We start from the raw sequence: 21,105 nt of genomic DNA on the forward strand, positions 1-21,105 counted from the left end.
GTGAATGATCCAGGACTTGGAAGCCCCGGGTGGTCATGAGGAAGATGAGTGTGGGATTCTTATGGAGAGAGACTCACTTGGGGAGGTCTGTACCAACAGAGACAGAGAAACAGGAGACACAAGTACAGACCAGGTGTCATAACAGAGGACAGACACAGGGGCCATACAGGGAGGTAGAAAAGAGAGAAAGAGTTAAAGGGGACACTCAGACAGACAGACATGTCCCAGAGAGAGGTGTCCTTCCATGCTGACTTTGCTCAGATACCTGGCACAGGTTAGAAATTTCATTTCTGTTTCCCTCCACAAAGCGTTTCTACCAGGAGAACCCAAGGACACCCATATTTCTGTCCTGAATCAGCCCCTGTGGCCTTAGGCCTTGTGGCGCCTACAGACGCCGTGTTTGTTCTGACACCTCTGCCTTCCGTACAGTGGAGAGTCATCGTCCCAGGATATCGTGGCCCCAGAACACCAACCCCTGTATGCTGGGTGTACTTGGGGTCCCCAGATTGGATTCTGAGGCTCATATTCCAAATAACTACATATGATAGGATTCCTGAGAGACACAGAGAGAAATCAGGGACACCAAAAAGCAAGACCTAAACACACAGAATGATCCAGAGGAAGGAGATTGAGAGACTCACAGACACATAAAGAGAGAGGAAAGAGGGCAGAGGAGTGGAGAGAATGATGGAAGGGAGCAGAGAAATCCCTAAAATTAGGGCCCTGAGGGAGGGGCACAAGGAGAGACAAAGATGGAGATGTAGGGATCGATTGCAGAGATTTCAAAGAGAACTAGAGAGAATGAGAGGCAGAGAAAGACAGGGAGATGGAGAGAGACAGCTGAGAGATGGACAGAGAGATATAGTTAGATGATAATAGGTAGATGGTAGATAATAGATAGGTTGTAGGTACATAGATGATGATTGATGGATTGATTGATAGACAGATGATACATAGAGATAATGATGATGAAGATAGACAGATGATACATAGAGATATAGAGGCAGACAGAGAGAGAGATAGATGATACATAGATATAGGTAACACATAGGTGATTGATGGATAGATAGATAGACAATTGATAGATACAGAGATAGATAGATGATACATAAATATAGATGATAGATAGATAATTTGTAGATAGACACCAAATAGATAAATAGATCGATAGATAATAGACAGAAATATGCAGAAAGTTGTGAACAGGAGAGAAAGTGAGAAACTCAGAATTAAAGAAAAAGGAAGATCAAGTCAACAACCCAAGGAGGGTCAGAAAGAATAAAACCATGCAAAAAGGGGAAACATTCCTCGGGGTGGGGAAGTGAGGTCAGAGACCTAGAGAGACAGACAAGGCAGAAGGAGAAAATAGACATGAAGAGAGAAGGGGCTGGAGGGTGAGAGAGAGCATTAGGCCATAGAGCGGGGGAGTGAGTTCTCAGCTCAGATGTGAGGGGAGCTGTGACAAGGAAGAACCTCCCTGAGGAAACTGCCTCTTCTCCTTCCAGGTCTATATGAGAAACCTTCTCTCTCAGCCCAGCCGGGCCCCACAGTGCAGGCAGGAGAGAACGTGACCTTGTCAGGCCGACTTCCTTCTGGGCCCTGCCACCCACGGAGGGACCTACAGATGCTTCGGCTCTTACCGTGACTCTCCCTATGAGTGGTCAGACCCGAGTGACCCACTGTCCGTTTCCGTTACAGGTGAGGAAAGCCCATGTCTGTCCCATGTCTTATGACCCTAGAGCCATAATGCTGGGATTACAGACGTGAGCCACCATGCCCAGCCTCTTTTTAGTTTCTTAAGAACTTCCATACTTTTCTCCATAATGGCTGTACTCGTTTACATTCCTACCAACGGGGCACCAGGGTTCTCCTTTCTCTACTATCTTGTTTTGCCTGTATTGCAGATAAAAGCCATTTTAATGGGGTGAGATGAAAATTCATTGTGATTTTAATTTGCATTTCTCTGATGATGAGTGAAACTGAACACTTTTTCACACACATGATGGTCATTTATATGTTTTGTTTGTGGAGAAATGTCTGTTCAAGTCTTTTGCTCATTTTTTAGTTAAATTTTTTGTTTTATTGAGTTATGTGAGCTTCTTATATTTCTAGTTATAAATCCCGTCTCAGATGCATAGTTTGCAATTATTGGCTCCCATTCTGTGGGTTGTCTCTTCACTTTGTTGGTTATTTGTTTTGCAGTGCAGAAGCTGCTTAGTTTGATATAATCCCTGTGGTCTGTTTTTTGCTTTGATTACTTGTGTTTTTGAGGTTTTAAACAAAATGTCTTTTCTCAGACAAATGTCCTGAAGCATTTCCCCAATATTTTCTTCTACATGTTTCATAGGTTCAGGACTTAGACTCATGTATTTAATCCATTTGATTTGGTTTTCCTGAATGGTGAGAGGTAGAGGTGCAGTTTCATTCGCCTGCATAGAGATAACCCGTTTTCCCCACATTGTTTATTGAAAAGACTGTCCTTTCCTGATTGTAGGTTCCTGACACTTTTGTCAAAATGCATTGGATTGGCTGGGCATGGTGGCTCACACCTGCAATCCCAGCACTTTCAGAGGCCAAGGTGGGTGGATCACCTGAGACCAGGAGTTCGAGACCCGCCTGGCCAACATAGTAAAACCCTGTCTCCACTAAAAGTACAAAAATTAGCTGAGCATGGTGGTCAGCTCCTGTCATACCACTACTCGAGAGTCTGAGGCAATAGAATTGCTTGAATTCAGGAGACAGAGGTTGCTGTGAGCCGAGATTGCACCTCTACACTCCAGCTTGGGTGACAGAGCAAGATTCCATCTCAAAAAAAAAAAAAGCCGTTGAATGTAGACGCATAGATTATATCTGTGTTCTTCATTTTACTCCGTTGTTCTATGCACTTTTCTTATGCCAACGTCATGCTGTTTTGTTTACTACAGCTCTGTAACATATTTTTAAGTCAGGTAATGTGATGTTCCTGTTTTCTCTCTATATCTTAAAGTCTCAAGACAATGGGTAACACATACAAAAATTATGGAGAAGAGGATCCCAGGACTCCCAGAGCCCAGTGTTGGATAACAGAGTGTTGGCCACGTGAACCAACCTCAAAGATTTCCCTTGAGTAGAGGACAGGCACCCTCATTTCCTCACCTCTCTCCTGTCTCTATTCTAGGAAACCCTTCACGTAGTTGGCCTTCACCCACTGAACCAAGCTCCAAAACTGGTGAGTAAAGAATCCCTCTTATCTCTGCTTTTGGAAACCTGGGGAGGTGGAAGCCTTGGATTCAAGCCTTGGCTCAGCACCTCCCAGCTCTGACTGTGGGCCTGTCTTCCACCATCTCTCTGAACTCCAGACACTCCAACAGCAAAAGGGATCTTGGCCCAGCACAGGGCTCAGTGAAGTCTCTTCATCTCTAATTTTCTGTAGCTGAGACCTCCTACAAGCTGAAAGAATGATTGCAAATCTGACATCCTTCTCAGGAAAAATGCAGTGTTCTCCCTGCATTCCTAACTGGAGGATAAATTCCTGGGGGCTTGAAAGAGGGAAGGGAAGGGAACATCTAATGAGGGTGAGGTGTTTTAGAGAAGTTCCACTTGCCAAGGAATGAACTCCTGTTGGTCATGAGGCAACCCTGGCTGACTCAGCAGAGCAAGAGCCTTGCAGTAAAGAGCCTTGCACGCACACTCCGACTCACTGACTCATTCAGCCATGGCCCCATGCTCAGGCTGTGCAGTTAGAATCCTTTTCTATTGTTGCCATAGCACATTTCCACAAAATTGGTGGATGAAAACAAAACGGCTTTTTAATTATTTTACAGTGCTGTAGCTCAAAGGATGAAATGCACCTCACTGGGCTAAAATCAAGGTGACAGCAAGGCTGCCTTCCCTCCGAAGGTTCCAGGCGAGAATCTGCTCTTCACATGTCCCAGTTTCTAGAGGCTCCCACGTTCCTTGGCTCCTGGTCCCCTTCCTCCTTCCTCAAAACAGAGCAGGAGAAAGCTGGGTCTCCCGCCATCAGGCCGCTTGTCCTAAGGAGACATTCCACATGGTTACCTGTCAATCAAGAAAGGAGAGACAATCCATAAGAAGGAACTGCTATGATTAGCTTCTTATTGGAGTCTCTTCTTCCTCCAGGTAACCCCAGACACCTGCATGTTCTGATTGGGACCTCAGTGGCCATGATCCTCTTCACCATCTTCTTCTTTCTCCTGCATCGCTGGTGCTCCAACAAAAAGAGTAAGTCTCACGAAGCAGAGGCCACAGACCTCAGGGCCCCGTGTGGGGAAGCGGGATGGGAGCACGCAGGTGTGTGTTTCTCACCGGCAGGATGGTCTCTGGCCCAAGGCAGGAGCCACAGAGGCAGGGATTTCTAGAGAGAGCACCAGACCCCTGTCCCTGCCTTCAGCTCACAGACCATTGCCTGATTCTCAACTGTATCCTCATGTCCCTGCAGCCACTGACATCCAGGAGAAGGTTCCATGACAGGCAGAAAGTGGGAGGCAGAATCAATGGGATGCCAGTTGAGAGCCGTTCATGGGAAGGGGTCTTGAACTCAGAGAGACAGAATGTCTGAGTCTGGCTGTTGGCAGCTGAGGGACCTCAGGCACCTACGGCCTCCCCTGTGTGTTGGGCTCTGCACATGAAATGAGGACCCAGACGTGCCCTCCCAGCTGTTTTGATGACTTTTGTCTCCTACAGATGCTGCTGTAATGGACCAAGAGCCTGCGGGGGACAGAACAGTGAACAGGGAGGTAGGTCCTCCTCGCCCCAGCCTCGTGGATCGAATCTTATTCCCTAATAGTCCTGAAGAATGTGAGCCCCTCCCTCACTCAACATTTCCCTCTCTCCAGGACTCTGATGAACAAGACCCTCAGGAGGTGACATACGCACAGTTGGATCACCGCGTTCTCACACAGGGAAAAATCACTCACCCTTCTCAGAGGCCCAAGACACCCCCAACAGATACCAGCGTGTACACGGAACTTCCAAATGCTGAGCCCAGATCAAAAGTTGTCTTCTGCCCATGAGCACCACCGTCAGGCCTTGAAGGGGTCTTCTAGGGAGACAACAGCCCTGTCTCAAAACCGGCTTCACAGCTCCAATGTACCAGCAGCAGGAATCTGAAGGTGTGAGTCTGCATCTTAGGGCATCGCTCTTCCTCACACCACGAATCTGAACGTGCCTCTCTCTCGCTTACAAATGTCTAAGGTCCCCACTGCCTGCTGCAGAGAAAACACACTCCTTTGCTTAGCCCACAATTCTCCATTTCACTTGACCCCTGCCCACCTCTCCAACCTACCTGGCTTACTTCCTAGTCCTACTGGAGGCTGCAGTCACACTGAGGAACTCACAATTCCAAACATACAAGAGGCTCCCTCTTAACATGGCACTTAGACACATGCTGTTCCACCTTCCCTCATGCTGTTCCACCTGCCCCCAGACTATCTTTCAGCCTTCTGTCAGCAGTGAAACTTATAAATTTTTTTTATCATTTCAATGTAGCTCTCTCCTCTTCAAATAAACACATCTGCCCTCATCCTTTAGGTAATGTGACTCTTTATTCGCCAAAAGTTTGTGGTGTTATCATTACCATGTCCGTATAGCCCCATATGTTCTGCACTGGGTTCTCACCCCTGGACTCTGAGCTTCTGGAGGCAGAGTGGAGCCTGATTTCTGTCTGGAAGTCCAATTTCCACCTAACGATGCAACGCTTAGGAGGTTGCAAGGATCGTGAATCAGATGAACAAGTGATATTCTTACTCTCTGCAGACCTGGAAAGCTGGCAGAGCCATTCCAAGATGAAACATCTGTAGAGTCATAGGCCTTGTTAGTCTCATCTCCACGGGGACACATGTCCACACATCATCTTTCATACCATAAATACACAGTCGCTCCTCCAGATCTGTGGGGTTTACAGGTGTTTGTTGAACCAACTATAAATCAAAAATATTCAGAGAAAAAATCCACAAAGTTTCAAAAAGCAAAACTACGCTGAATGGACACAAACGGAATGGTGTGTAGACTGTGTCAGGAATTATAAGTAATCTAGAGATGATTTCATGTATACAGGAGGATGAACATGGATTATATGCCAACGCTGTACCATTTTATGTAAGAGGCTTGAGCCCCTGCAGATTGTGGTATCTGAGCGAGATCCTAAAACCAATCACCCACGAATAGTGAAGGACGACTGTATCTAACTTTTATTTCTCAATTTTAAATATGAATCATAAAAAATTTACAATAACAAGATAAAAAACAAGAAGTGTTTTATAGTGTGAGAATACGTTTAGATTTATTTTTTTCTATGCGTAACCCTTGGGCCCATGTTATCTATGGAGAAGACATTCTATTCCTCCTTAAACCACACGGCAGCCTTTGTCAACTCTAACGGGACTGTGTGTTCACGGATGTATTTTAGACACTGTTTTCCAATAAGGGGCTCTCTGTGTTCGCTCTCTTGAGGATGCTGCACATTCCGTAGGCTTATACAAACCCTTACAATTTGGTAGCTGGAGTCCTCTAGTTTCTTATTATAGGCTATTTGCTACGTTTTTTTTATATTTCTTCAGGCAGAGTCTCGCTCTGTCACCCAGGCTGGACTGCAGTGGCACAATCTCGGCTCACTGCAACTTCCGCCTCCCAGGTTCAAGCGATTCTCCTGCCTCAGCCTCTTGAGTAGCTGGCATGACAGGTGCCCACCACCAGGCATGGCTAATTTTTGTATGTTTAGCAGAGACATGGTTTCTCTAAGTTGGCCAGGGAGGTCTCGAACTCCCGACCTCCGTTGATCCACCCACCTCGGCTTCCCAAAGTGCTGGGGGACACTTGATTTTTTATAGCATTATGTTACTGGATATTTCCATACAATTTAAAATGAGGGAGGCAGAGAGACAGACAGAGAGCGAACCATGTGCTGGGACTCTGGAATCTCAGGTCATGAGACAAATTGTAGATAAAATGACAAAAATCCAGAATTGACATGTTGTGGGTTTTGCTGATGAAGAACAGTTCTAAGATTGTAAATAATTGCATAATCCTTCCCTGGGTATTTAAATCATTTAAACTGGTTCTGCTGTCATACTAGAAATACAAGCATGAAACATCTTAATGGTTTATTCGTCACAATTGCTCTGACAACGTTCATAATACCTATTAGGTATTTTGCATATTATACACGGAGAAGAGTTTGAAACACAGATAAAAACAACAGAAATACATGAAAAGTCTTTCACGTCAGCACAGATTTCAGTCACCTCGTGTCCGGGAGGTTGGATCTGAGACGTGTTTTGAGCTGGTCATAGTGAAGGACACAAGGTGTCAGTTCTAGTGAGAACAATTTCCAGGAAGCCATTTTCCACTCTTGAGTGAGCACCCGCTGCACCTCATGCAAGGTAGGAAGAGCCTGCGTACGTCACCCTCCCATGATGTGGTCAGCACGTCAACTGCATGGGCAGGGCGCCAGATAACATCCTGTGCGCTGCTGAGCTGAGCTGGGGCGCGGCCGCCTGTCTGCACCGGCAGCACCATGTCGCTCATGGTCGTCAGCCTGGCGTGTGTTGGTGAGTCCCGGAAGGGAATCGACGGAGGAAGCGCTGGGGTGGAGATCTGGGCCTGGAGGGGAGATCTGGACCTGGAGGTTGAGTTATGGGCCTGGAGTGGAGATATGATCCTGGAGTGGAGATCTGAGCCTGGAGTGGAGATATGGGCCTGGGTGGAGATATGAGCCCGGAGTGGAGATCTGGGCCTGGAGTGGAGATATGGGCCTGGAGTGGAGATATGGGCCTGGGATAGAGACATGGGCCTGGCATGGAGGGATGGGCCTGGAGTGGAGATATGGGCCTGGGTGGAGATATGGTCCTGGAGTGGAGATCTGGGCCTGGAGTGGAGATATGGGCCTGGAGTGGAGATATGATCCTGGAGTGGAGATCTGGGCCTGGAGTGGAGATATGATCCTGGAGTGGAGATCTGGGCCTGGAGTGGAGATATGGGCCTGGGGTGGAGATATGATCCTGGAGTGGAGATCTGAGCCTGGAGTGGAGATATGATCCTGGAGTGGAGATCTGGGCCTGGAGTGGAGATATGGGCCTGGGGTGGAGATATGATCCTGGATTGGAGATCTGGGCCTGGAGTGGAGATATGATCCTGGAGTGGAGATCTGGGCCTGGAGTGGAGATATGGGCCTGGAGTGGAGATCTGGGCCTGGGTGGAGATATGGGCCTGGGGTGGAGATATGGGCCTGGGATAGAGACATGGGCCTGGCATGGAGGGATGGGCCTGGAATGGAGATATGGGCCTGGGTGGAGATATGGTCCTGGGGTGGAGATCTGGGCCTGGAGTGGAGATATGATCCTGGAGTGGAGATCTGGGCCTGGAATGGAGATATGGGCCTGGAGTGGAGATCTGGGCCTGGGTGGAGATATGGGCCTGGGATAGAGATATTGGCCTGGAGTGGAGATTTGGGCCTGGAGTAGAGATATGAACCTGGAATAGAGATAGGATCCTGGAGTAGAGACATGAGCATGGAGTGGAGATACGGGCCTGCAGTGGAGATACGGGTCTGAGAGTGGAGATATGGGCCTGGAGTGGAGATCTGGGCCTGGGCTGGAGATCTGGGCCTGGAGTGGAGATAGGAGCCTGGAGTGGAGATATGTTCCTGAGTAGAGATATGGGTCTGGAGTGGAGATAGGAGCCTGGAAGGGAGATATGGGTTTGGAGTGGAGATATGGACCTGGAGTGGAGATACGGGCCTGGAGGGGAGATATGAGCCTGGAGGGGAGATATGGCTTTGGAGTGGAGATATGAGCCTGGAGTGCAGATATGAGCCTGGAGAGGAGATATGGGCCTGGGGTGGAGATATGGGCCTGGAGTGGAGATATGGGCCTGGAGTGGAGATATGGACCTGGAATAGAGATAGGATCCTGTAGTAGAGACATGAGCGTGGAGTGGAGATATGGGCCTGCAGTGGAGATATGGGTCTAGAGTGGAGATATGGGCCTGGGCTGGAGATCTGGGCCTGGAGTGGAGATAGGAGCCTGGAGTGGAAATATGTTCCTGGAGTAGAGATATGGGTCTGGAGTGGAGATATGGACCTGCACTGGAGATCTGGGCCTGGAGGGGACATATGAAGCTGGAGGGGAGATATGGGTTTGGAGTGGAGATATGAGCCTGGAGTGCAGATATGAGCCTGGAGAGGAGATATGGGCCTGGGGTGGAGATAGGGGCCTGGAGTGGAGATAGGAGCCTGGAGGGGAGATATGAGCCTGGAGGGGAGATATGGGCCTGGAGTGGAGATATGAGACTGGAGTGGAGATATGGGCCTGGAAAGGAGACATGGGCCTGGAGAGGAGATATGGGCCTGGAGTGGAGATATGGGCCTGGATTGGAGATATGGGACTGGGGTGGAGATAGGAGCCTGGAAAGGGGATATGGGTCTGGAGTGGAGATATGGGTCTGGAGTGGAGATATGGGCCTGGGGTGGAGATAGGAGCCTGGAAGGGAGATATGGGCCTGGAGTGCAGATATGGGCCTGCAGTGCAGATATGGGCCTGGCGGGGAGATATGGGTTTGGAGCGGAGATATGGGCCTGGAGGGGAGATAGATATGGGCCTGGAGTAGAGATATCAGCATGGAGTGGACATATGGGCCTGTTGTGTAGATCTAGGCCTGGGGTGCAGATCTGGATCAGGAGGCTGGGTCTCTGCACAGCTGAGATCCCTGCTGCGGGGGCAGGTGGGCAGCCAGGGTGAGTTTACCTTCAGCCCAGCAAGGGCCTGGCTGCCCAGACGCACAGCCCCGTGGGGGCAGCAGGGGAGGCCCTGGTTTGCCTGCAGATGGATCATCCATCATGATCTTTCTTTCCAGGGTTCTTCTTGGTCCAGAGGGCCTGTCCACACACGGGTGAGTCCTTCCCCAAACCTTAGGGTGTCATCTCCCCACCTGAGAGGATTTTCCTGAAACAGGAGGGAAGTCCTGTCAGACAGTGTCTCATAAACTAAGAAGGGGGGACCCTGGGGTGCTCGGCTCACACTTCTGACCTCGTCCTCTCTGGCCTTTCTTACCCTTGGCTGAGTCAAGCTCTGTGAAGACTGGGGTGAGCTTGGGGTGCTCCAAGCTGAGGTGTGCAGGGAGGAAGTGGTGTCAGCGACTGAGGAAGGGAGGGAAGCAGTGCTAGGAACAGCAGGTCCTCTGAGGACAAAGGTGTAACTCACACCCTCCAGTGTTTCCATGACGGTCAGGGCTGCAGTGTGGCTGCTGTCATTCTACCAGAAGAGGTGGGGAAACCACAGCCATGACCCTGACATTCCAAATCTCTGATGGGGACTCAGTTCATGCACTGGCTGATGTTCCATTCACAAAGGACATGCCCTCCATGCCGTGTCTACTTTGTGTTGTTTTATGTGAGTCATCTTGAAGTGTTAAAATCTAGTAAGAGTCCCTTATTCAGCACTTGTTCAAAGTTCTCAGCTGACACCTTTGTTGTAGGGAGATGCCATGTCTATGTGGGATGGGTCCTTCCTGTAGCCCTGGACACCCAGGTGTGGTAGGAGCCTTAGAAACATGGAAAGGGGAAGAATCTTCTGAGCACAGGGAGGGAGGGGCGGCTCCACATCCTCCTCTCTAAGGCGGCGCCTCCTTCTCCCCCAGGTGGTCAGGACAAGACCTTCCTGTCTGCCCGGCCCAGCGCTCTGGTGCCTCAGGGAGGACACGTGACTCTTCGGTGTCACTATCGTCGTGGCCTTAACAACTTTACCAACTTCACTCTGTACAAAGACGACAGAAGCCACGTTCCCGTCTTCCACAGCAGAATATTCCAGGAGAGCTTCCTCATGGGCCCTGTGACCCCGGCACACGCAGGGACCTACAGATGTCGGGGTTCATACCCGCACTCCCCCACTGAGTGGTCGGCACTCAGTGAACCCCTGGCGATCATGGTCACAGGTCAGAGGGCTCCTGTCTGGGCTTCTCCTTGTCCCACCTCCTGAATCCCAGAGCTTCTGCTGGGGGTGTCCACCAGGGTCCCATCACCCAGGACCTGACTGTCTTTGGGGTAAAGGGGGATTGAATACAGGGAAATGGGTGCTGTGATGGGAAAATAACTGTCCACAATATGGCTACATTCTAATCCCTGGAGCCTGTGACTCTTTATGCTATAGGGCAGGGGACTGAAGGGGAAGATGGAGCTCAGATTGTTGTGAGTTGACCTTGAGATGGGGAGACGGCCTGGACTGTCCCACTGGGCTCAGTGGAATCACAAGGCACCAAACGAGAGGAGGAGGAGAGTGGGGATTAGAGCAGCGTCGTGGGAGACTCCATCAGCCACTGTGGGCTTTGAAGGAGGAGGAAGGCCACGAGCCACAATGGCAGGTGGCCTCTACGGGCTGGAGAAGTCAAGAGAACCGCTCTGCTGAGTCTCCAGAGGGAACACAGTTCTGTAGACGCCTTGATTTTAGCCCAGGGAGAACTGGATCTAATTTCTGACTCTAAAAGTGGAAGGGGTCAGTGTATTCTCTCCTGATGCCATGTTTGTGATAATTTTCTGCCACAGCAACAGGAAACCAACACAGGAACATGGTGAAGGACAAGTTAAGAAACCAAACGATAGCCGGGCATGGTGGTGGGCGCGAGTAAACCAACGACTGGATTCAATCGCTTGAATCCGGGAGGCAGAAGTTGCAGTGAGCCAAGACCACACCACTACACTCCAGCCTGGGTGAAAAAGTGACACTCTGCCTCAAAAATCAATTAATTAATCAATTAATTAAAGAAACCAAACAAGGAGAAGGTTGGCAACCCCGAGATCAGGAAGGGCGGGACGCTGATGCCACCACCAGGCTCCATCCACATAGGGAGGGGTCGATGCTCCTCGAACCAGCACCAGGAGCCACCCTGTGGAAGCTGAGGCCATGGAGAAGGCACAGGCATGGCAGGAGAGGCTCCCAATCCCCACCAGGAACAGGGAGTGTGGACACTGGTGCCTGCCTTACTGATCAGTTCATTCCTCCTGCCAGGGACTCCAGTTTGTCCAAAACAGATTGAACCAGGCTGCTAAGAGCCTGGACATGCAGCCTGCCGTGGTTCCTCTTCCACCCCCACATAGACAGCAGGAAAGAGATTAGTGGGAAACAGATACAGCAGCCTAAGAGATGAGGCTGAGCCCAGTGGGAAGGGCGTCCGAGGCTACTAGAGACAGACAGAGAGAGAAGAGGGAGGGACACAGATGGAGGGACCTGCACCAGGGGATAAAAGACAGGGAGACACAGAGAGGGAGGAGACGGACAGACAGCCGGGAGGGGAACCCTCACTCATTCCAGGTGCCATGGATATGATGACAAAGGGAGACGCCTTCTAAACTCACAACCTCTCTTTCTAGGAGTCCACAGAAAACCTTCCCTCCTGGCCCTCCCAGGTCCCCTGGTGAAATCAGGAGAGACGGTCACCCTACAATGTTCGTCAGATACCGTGTTTGAGCACTTCTTTCTGCACAGTGAGGTGAACTTTGAGGAGCCCTTGCACCTTGTTGGAGAGCTCCATGGTGGGGGTTCCCAGGCCAACTATTCCATCCGTCCCACGACGTCTGCCCTTGCAGGGACCTTCAGATGCTACGGTTCTGTCACTCACTCCCCCTATGTGTTGTCAGCTCCCAGTGACTCCCTGGACATCGTGATCACAGGTGAGAGTGTCCGGACATTCTTCTCATTGTCACTGGGACACAGAGTGAATGATCCAGGACTTGGAAGCCCCGGGTGGTCATGAGGAAGATGAGTGTGGGATTCTTATGGAGAGAGACTGACTTGGCGAGGTCTGTACCAACAGAGACAGAGAAACAGGAGACACAAGTACAGACCAGGTGTCATAACAGAGGACAGACACAGGGGCCATACAGGGAGGTAGAAAAGAGAGAAAGAGTTAAAGGGGACACCAGACAGACAGACATGTCCCAGAGGTGTCCTTCCATGCTGACTTTGCTCAGAGACTTGGCACAGGTTAGAAATTTCATTTCTGTTTTACCTCCACAAAGCGTTTCTACCAGGAGAACCCAAGGACGCCCATATTTCTGTCCTGAGTCAGCCCCTGTGGCCTCAGAGCCTTGTGGCACCTACAGATGCCGTGTTTGTTCTGACACCTCTGCCTTCCGTGCAGTGGACAGTCATCGTCCCAGGATATCATGACCCCAGAACACCAATCCCTGTATACTGTGTGTACTTGGGGTCCCCACACTGGATTTTGAGGCTCATATTCCACATAATCCCACATATGATAGGATTCCTGAGAGACACAGGGAGAAATCAGGAACAACAAAAAGCAAAGACATAAAGCGAAGACAAAAACACACAGAGAAGGAGCCAGAGGAAGGAGATTGAGAGACTCACAGACACATAAAGAGACAGAAAAGAGAGCAGAGGAGTGGAGAGAATGATGGAAGGGAGGAGAGAAAAGCTCCAAAATCAGAACCCTGAGGGCGGGGGCACAAACAGAGATAGATAAAGATGTGGGGATGGATTGCAGAGATTCCAAATAGAACTACAGAGACTGAGAGGCAGAGAAAGACAAGGAGATGGAGAGAGACAGATGGTAGATGGATAGATAGATATAGATAGATGATAAATAGGTAGATGATAGATAATGGATGGGTTATAGATACATAGATGGCGATTGATAGAGATAGATGATCATGAGAGATGATGATGATAGATAGATAGATAGATAGATAGATAGATAGATCGATAGATAGATAGATAGATAGACACATAGATAGGTACACAGATACGTAGATGATACATAGAGACAGAGAGGCAGACAGAGAGAGAGGGAATAGACAGATGATACATAGATATAGATAATAGATGGATGGATGGATAGAGAGACAGACAATGATACAGAGAGAGATACATGATACATAGGTATAGATTACAGATAGATAATTGATAGATTGACAGGTAGTAGATAGATAGATCGATCGATAGATAATAGATAGAAATGTGCAGAAGGTTATGAACAAGACAGAAAGTGAGAAACTCAGAATTAAAGAAAAAGGAAGATCAAGTCAACAATCCAAGGAGGATCAGAGAGAAGAAAACAATACAAAAAGGGAAAACACACCTCGGGCTGGGGAAGTGAGGTCAGAGACCTAGAGAGACAGAGAAGGTGGAAGGAGGAAATAGACCTGAAGAGAGACGGGGTGGAGGGTGAGAGACAGAGAGAGCATTAGGTCATAGAGCAGGGGAGTGAGTTCTCAGCTCAGATGTGAGGGGAGCTGTGACACGGAAGAACCTCCCTGAGGGAAACTGCCTCTTCTCCTTCCAGGTAAATATGAGAAACCTTCTCTCTCAGCCCAGCCGGGCCCCACGGTTCAGGCAGGAGAGAACGTGACCTTGTCCTGCAGCTCCCAGAACTCGTTTGACATGTACCATCTATCCAGGGAGGGGGAGGCTCGTGAACTTAGTCTCTCTGCAGTGCCAAGCATCAATGGAACATTCCAGGCCGACTTCCCTCTGGGCCCTGCCACCCACGGAGGAACCTACAGATGCTTCGGTTCTTTCCGTACCGCACCCTACCAGTGGTCAGACCCGAGTGACCCACTGCACGTTTCTGTCACAGGTGAGGAAACCCCATGCCTGTCCCATGTCTTATGATCCCAGAGCCATAGCTGAGGAACTTGCTGCTGATGATGGAGAGAAGCATGGACAGGTTCAGAGAGAAGACCAAGCTTCGGTGTGAGGGCGGGATCAGGACGCAGGATGGCAGAGAGGGCACCTCCAAACCCTCCTGCATGGCCTGCGTGGTGGTCCGTGGTCAGGGCTCCAGACACCCAGGCAGATGGAGAAACTGGTCAGGACAGACCCAGAGGAGGGAGACTGGGCTCAGTTTGGGGAGATCAGAGGTTCCCTCAGCCCCTTAACCTTACCCATTTCCCAGAAGCCCATCCCGGCCTCTCACCCACACAGACATATCATCACCAGCAACCCTTACACCCTTTCCTTTTCATTTGAAAAAATAGTTGTTGAGGTTAAAAATAACTATAAAATTGACCACCTTTACCATTTTTAAGTGTAAAGTCTAGTGGTCATAAATACATTTATATTCTGTTCTGTTTTTTGTTTTGTGTTGTTTTTACCCTCCACCATTCCCTTCCTGGCCTCTGGTAGCTACCATTTTCTCTCTACCTTCTTGAGATCCACTTTAGAGCTCCTGCATAAGGGTGAGGTAGGTGGACGGGGAATCTTTGTAATGAGCTCCAGTTCCATCCATGTGGCTGCAAATGTCAGGATGTTACTGTCTCTAGGATGAGTTTTCTCCACTGTGTGTATGTACTACATTCTCTCTATCCGTTCACCCACTGTTGGGCAGGTAGGTGGACTCCACATCTTAGCTACTGTGAACTGTGCTGGAACAGTCATGGGAGTGCAGATAGAACTTCCATACACTGAAGTCCTTTCCTTTGGATGTAAACCCAGTAGTGAATTTGTGAATACTATGAAAATTCTCTTTTTAGTCTTTTGTTTGGTTTTTGTTTGGTTTTTGTTTTTGAGGCAGAGCTTTCCTCTGTAGCCCAGGCTGGCGGGCAAGTGACACAATCTAGGCTCATTGCAACCTCCTGGGAGGCAGAGGCCTCCTGGAATCAAATGATTCTTCTGCCTCAGCCTCCCTGGGAGCTGGGATTACAGGTGTACGCCACAACGCCTAGCTACGTTTTGTATTTTTTAGTACAGACAGGGTTTCCCCATGTTGGCCAGGCTGCTCTCAAACTCCTGACCTCAAGCAAGGTGCCCGCCTCACTCTCCGAAACTGCTGGGATTACAGGCATGAGCCACCATGCCCAGCCTCTTTTTAGTTTCTTAAAGGACTTCCATACTTTTCTGCTTAATGGCTGTACTAATTTACCTTCCTACCAACAGGGTTGGTAGGATTCTTCTTTCTCTACCATCTTGCCAGCATTTGTTTTCCCTGTCTTGCAGAGATAAAAGCCATTTTAATGGGGTGAGATGAAAATTCATTGTGATTTTAATTTGTATTTCTCTAATAATGAGTGATACTGAACAGTGTTTCATACACATGATGGCCATTTATATGTTTTCTTTGTGGAGAAATGTCTGTTCATGTCTTTTGTTCATTTTTTAGTTAAATTCTTTGTTTTATTGAGTTATGTGAGCTTCTTATATTTCCAGTTATAAATCCCGTCTCAGATGCATAGTTTGCAAATATTTGCTCGCATTCTGTGGGTTGTCTCTTCACTTTGTTGGTTGCTTGTTTTGCAGTGCAGAAGCTGCTTAGTTTGATATAATCCCTGTGGTCTGTTTTTTGCTTTGATTACTTGTGTTTTTGAGGTTTTAAACAAAATGTCTTTTCTCAGACAAATGTCCTGAAGCATTTCCCCAATATTTTCTTCTACGTGTTTCATAGGTTCAGGACTTAGACTCATGTATTTAATCCATTTGGATTTGACTTTTCTGAATGGTGAGAGGTAGAGGTGCAGTTTCATTCCCTGCATGCAGATAACCCGTTTTCCCCGCATCGTTTATTGAAAAGACTGTCCTTTCCTGATTGTCGGTTCTTGACACTTTTGTCAAAATGCATTGGATTGGCTGGGCATGGTGGCTCACACCTGCATACCCAGCACTTTCAGAGGCCAAGGTGGGTGGATCACCTGAGACCAGGAGTTCCAGGCCCACCTGGCCAACATAGTAAAACCCTGTCTCCACTAAAAGTACAAAAATTAGCTGAGCATGGTGGTCAGCTCCTGTCATACCACTACTCAAGAGTCTGAGGCAAGAGAATTGCTTGAATTCAGGAGACAGAGGTTACTGTGAGCCGAGATTGCACCTCTGCACCCCAGCCTGGGTAACAGAGCAAGATTCCATCAAAAAAAAAAAAAAAGAAAAAAAAAAAAAAACCATTGAATGTAGACGGATAGATTATATCTGTGTTCTTCATTTTTCTCCATTGTTCTATGCACTTTTCTTTATGCCAGCGTCATGCTGTTTTGTTTACTACAGCTCTGTAACATATTTTTAAGTCAGGTAATGTGATGTTCCTGTTTTCTCTCTATATCTTAAAGTCTCGAGACAATGGGTAACACATACAAAAATTATGGAGAAGAGGATCCCAGGACTCCCAGAGCCCAGTGTTGGATAACAGAGTGTTGGCCGTGAACCAACCTCAAAGATTTCCCTTGAGTAGAGGACAGGCACCCTCATTTCCTCACCTCTCTCCTGTCCCTGTTCTAGGAAACCCTTCACGTAGTTGGCCTTCACCCACTGAACCAAGCTCCAAAACCAGTGAGTAAAGAATCCCTCTTATCTCTGCTTTTGGAAACCTGGGGAGGTGGAAGCCTTGGATTCAAGCCTTGGCTCAGCACCTCCCAGCTCTGACCGTGGGCCTGTTTTCCACCATCTCTCTGAACTCCAGACACTCCAACAGCAAAAGGGATCTTGGCCCAGCACAGGGCTCAGTGAAGTCTCTTAATCTCTAATTTTCTGTTGCTGAGACCTCCTACAAGCTGAAAGAATGATTGCAAATCTGACATCCTTCTCAGGAAAAATGCAGTGTTCTCCCTGCATTCCTAACTGGAGGATAAATTCCTGGGGGCTTGAAAGAGGGAAGGGAAGGGAACATCTAATGAGGGTGAGGTGTTTTAGAGAAGTTCCACTTGCCAAGGAATGAACTCCTGTGGGTCATGAGGCAACCCTGGCTGACTCAGCAGAGCAAGAGCCTTGCAGTAAAGAGCCTTGCACGCACACTCCGACTCACTGACTCATTCAGCCATGGCCCCATGCTCAGGCTGGGCAGTTAGAATCCTTTTCTATTGTTGCCATAACACATTTCCACAAAATTGGTGGATGAAAACAAAACGGCTTTTTAATTATCTTACAGTGCTGTAGCTCAAAGGATGAAATGCACCTCACTGGGCTAAAATCAAGGTGACAGCAAGGCTGCCTTCCCTCCGAAGGTTCCAGGCGAGAATCTGCTCTTCACATGTCCCAGTTTCTAGAGGCTCCCACATTCCTTGGCTCCTGGTCCCCTTCCTCCTTCCTCAAAACCCACAAAGACTGGTCACGACTCACATGGCATCACTCAGACCCTTCTTCCTTGTCCATGCCTCTTTCTCTGCCTTCTTCCTCATCTTTTAAGGACTTCGGGATTATATTGCATTCACCAAGATAATCCATCATCATCTCCCTACTATCATCCAGGATACCCTCCTTTTCAGTTCAGCTGATTTGCAACCATGATTCCATCTGCAATCTTCATTCCTCTTTTCCATGTAAAATCACATATTCACAAGGTATGAAGGCTAGGACAGGGACATTTTTGGGGTGGGGTGGATTCTCCTACCTTCCACAAATAGTAAACAGGATGCATTTGGCCTGTGCTCTTGGGACACTGACGTTGCAGATGGGTAAACGAGAGGAAAGAAAATGAATGCACAAGTGGACCTATAAATGGCTGATCTATTGGGAAATATCTGTGCATAAAATCTATTTATTTGTTTATTTATTTATTTATTTATTTTTATTAAGACAGAGTCTCGCTCTATCCCGTACACTGGAGTGCAGTGTCACGATCTTGGCTCACTGAAACCTCCGCCTCCTGGGTTCAAGTGATTCTCCTGCCTCAGCCTCTTGAGTAGCTTGGATTACAGGCACCCGCCACCACAGCTGGCTAATTCTTTTTGTAGATTTTTGGTAGAGACGATGTTTCACCATGTTGCCCAGTCTATCTCCAACTCCCGATCTAAAGTCATCTGACCGCCTCAGCCTCCCAAAGTGCTGGGATTATAGGCGTGAACCCCGGCACCCAGCCAGAATTTAAAATAAATAAGAGATAATGCTGAGTGTATAACTTCAGGTGACAGAGAAGTTCTCACTAATCACGTATTAGTGATGTTAATGAAAAAAATGGAAGACTGGCGGAAAGATTTTCCACACACAGCTGTCAGCCGTGAAGGCACAAAGGTGAAAACAATCTTATGTGGAAGGAAGCGGCTCTGCCTGAAACGCTGGGAGTGAGATGGGAGAATTACAAGACCACTGGAGAGAGAGGAGAGCACACTGGGCACACAGGAAACTAAGGAGGACAAGGAGTGTGTGTTTTATACTCACAGCCCTTGGATTCACCTCGGGCTAACTAGGAATCCCTACATGATTAATAGTGACTGACATGAACATAAGGGAGGCCCAGGTGCGTAACTGGAATCTAGGAGACCGTGGAAAAGGCAGTTCCCGCCCCACAGGTGAAATGTGGTGCTGACTTAGACACTGAGTAGATGAAGTGGATGGATACAGGATATGTTTGTGAGGTAGAATCATTTGCAGGGACGACTTGTTGGGTTTGATTTTTCCTAGTTGTTTATTCCTTGCTTCATTAATTTCTTTCTGAGATTTATTTCTCCTACATGTAAATCAATTCCTGGCAGAGGAGTGATAGAAAGACGAGGCATGGTGCAAATGAAGGGACCGATTACAGCATAATATACAAGGCTGTGAATGGGGGCTCATGCCTCTAACCCAGCATTTTGGGAGGCTGATGTGGATAGATCACTTGAGATCAGGAGTTCGAGACCAGCCTGGCCAACATGGTGAAACCCTGTCTCTACTAAAAATGCAGAAATTAGTCATGCATGGTGGTGCATGCCTGTAATCGCAGCTACTTTGAAGGCTGAACCAGGAGAATGACTTCAACCCCGGAGGCAGAAGCAGTGAGCCGAGATCACCCACTGCATTCCAGCCTGAGTGACACAGGGAGACTCCATCTCAAAAAATAAAAATACAAAAATATAATATAACATACATGAATGACAAAGGTACCTCCATTCCAATCATCATTTTTCTAGATCTCTGTAATTACTTCCTTGATCCTTTATCTTATCCATTAGAATATCAGCCTAAAACCTCTTCCCTATTTGACTTTCTGTGAACATGAGATCATAGAGAAAATATAAAAGCCCCCTGAAGCCACCAGCACAGGTCCAGGAAGAGAGAACGTGTGCTCTGTTCATTGCAAAACACTTTCCCCCTCACGCAAATCCCCCACCTCACCCCAACTTGCAATCACCTGTGGAGATTCAGATAGACCATGAGGAGGTAAACACTAACTCTCCTTAGAGTGAGTTCAGATCTTGGAATCAGACATCAGCACCAGCACTAGCTCCTGTCCCCCTTTCCTACTAATACACACAAGGGCAACAGATGGTGGAGGTGAAGCAACAGATGGCGGAGGACGTTGTCCTTCCCCCAGACTCTCCGGTAGAACAGCAGCCTTATATGCGTCTCCCGAGATCACAAAGAGTAGCACGTTTCACACGGGCTTCATCATTATTTCCTGGTTGTTTGACATAAGAGAATTCTGCTTCGCTTTCTTGATCTTGATTTCACTTTTGTTTCCTTTTCTTGGAGAATGTTAGTTGCTTGAGTCAAGAATGCTGTGGATGTTGAATGTGTAAGGCACATTCACTGTGTATCAATCCCAGTCCAGTCTCCCCAGAGAAGACTCTAAACACCTCCTGTACTGCACCTGGGGCTCTGCCAGTTTCTGTCCCTCACCGTCACTCCAGGGAGACAGAACACACAGAGAATACATGACATAGGCAGGTTCATTCCTAACAGATAACCAGCAAGTGACAACAGAAGCCTGCATTTCGGTGTGAGCCAGTCCTTCTAGGAAGAACAGGAAGAGAGCCCAGCCCGTTCGGGCACGTTCCTCCTGCTCTCAGGATGTTGCCATCTTAGTCCATTTTTGTGGCTCTAAAAGAACACTTGAGCCTGGGTAACTTCTAAAGAAAAGAGATTTGTTTGGCTCACAGTTCTGCACACTGTACTGGAAGAATGGAACCACCATCTATTTGCTGTGACGGCCTCAGGCTGCTCCCACTCTGGCAGAAGAGAAGGAGGGTCCGTGCGTGCAGAGAACACTGAGATCACATGGCAAGGGAGGGAGCAAGGGAGAGGGGGAGAGATGGAGCTTCCAAGCTCTTTTTAACAATCAGCTGTACAGCATCTAATAGAGGGAGAACTTGCTAACCCCATCATGTGGGGACAGCGTTGATCTATTCATGATGAATCCAGCTCCATGACCCAAACACCTCCCAAGAGGCCCAACCTCCCACACTGGGGGTTACAT

General features: G+C 48.3%; 1 protein-coding gene and 2 pseudogenes across 1 annotated transcript; all 3 read left to right on the forward strand.

Annotated features, from left to right (window-relative positions):
• The window catches only part of LOC126943216 (killer cell immunoglobulin-like receptor 3DL1), a 40,354-nt pseudogene that overhangs the window by 17,945 nt on the left and 1,304 nt on the right, over nt 1-21,105 (forward strand).
• On the forward strand, nt 220-5,515 carry LOC126943300 (killer cell immunoglobulin-like receptor 2DL1; annotated as a pseudogene).
• LOC126943266 (killer cell immunoglobulin-like receptor 3DL2) lies at nt 7,475-12,741 on the forward strand. Its single transcript, XM_050771867.1, has 4 exons — nt 7,475-7,547; nt 9,850-9,885; nt 10,633-10,926; nt 12,359-12,741. Exons 1-4 carry the CDS (start codon nt 7,514-7,516, stop codon nt 12,739-12,741), a joined length of 747 nt encoding a protein of 248 aa, XP_050627824.1. The 5' UTR covers nt 7,475-7,513.

This window comes from Macaca thibetana, chromosome 19 (assembly GCF_024542745.1).
Source record: "Macaca thibetana thibetana isolate TM-01 chromosome 19, ASM2454274v1, whole genome shotgun sequence".
Lineage (NCBI taxonomy): Eukaryota > Metazoa > Chordata > Mammalia > Primates > Cercopithecidae > Macaca > Macaca thibetana.

Coding starts and splice junctions, on each gene's coding strand:
- LOC126943266 (XM_050771867.1), top strand. CDS start 7,514: ATGTCGCTCATGGTCGTCAGCCTGGCGTGTGTTG. Junction 7,548..9,849: donor CGTCAGCCTGGCGTGTGTTG/GTGAGTCCCGGA, acceptor CTTTCTTTCCAG/GGTTCTTCTTGGTCCAGAGG. Junction 10,927..12,358: donor CCTGGCGATCATGGTCACAG/GTCAGAGGGCTC, acceptor CTCTCTTTCTAG/GAGTCCACAGAAAACCTTCC.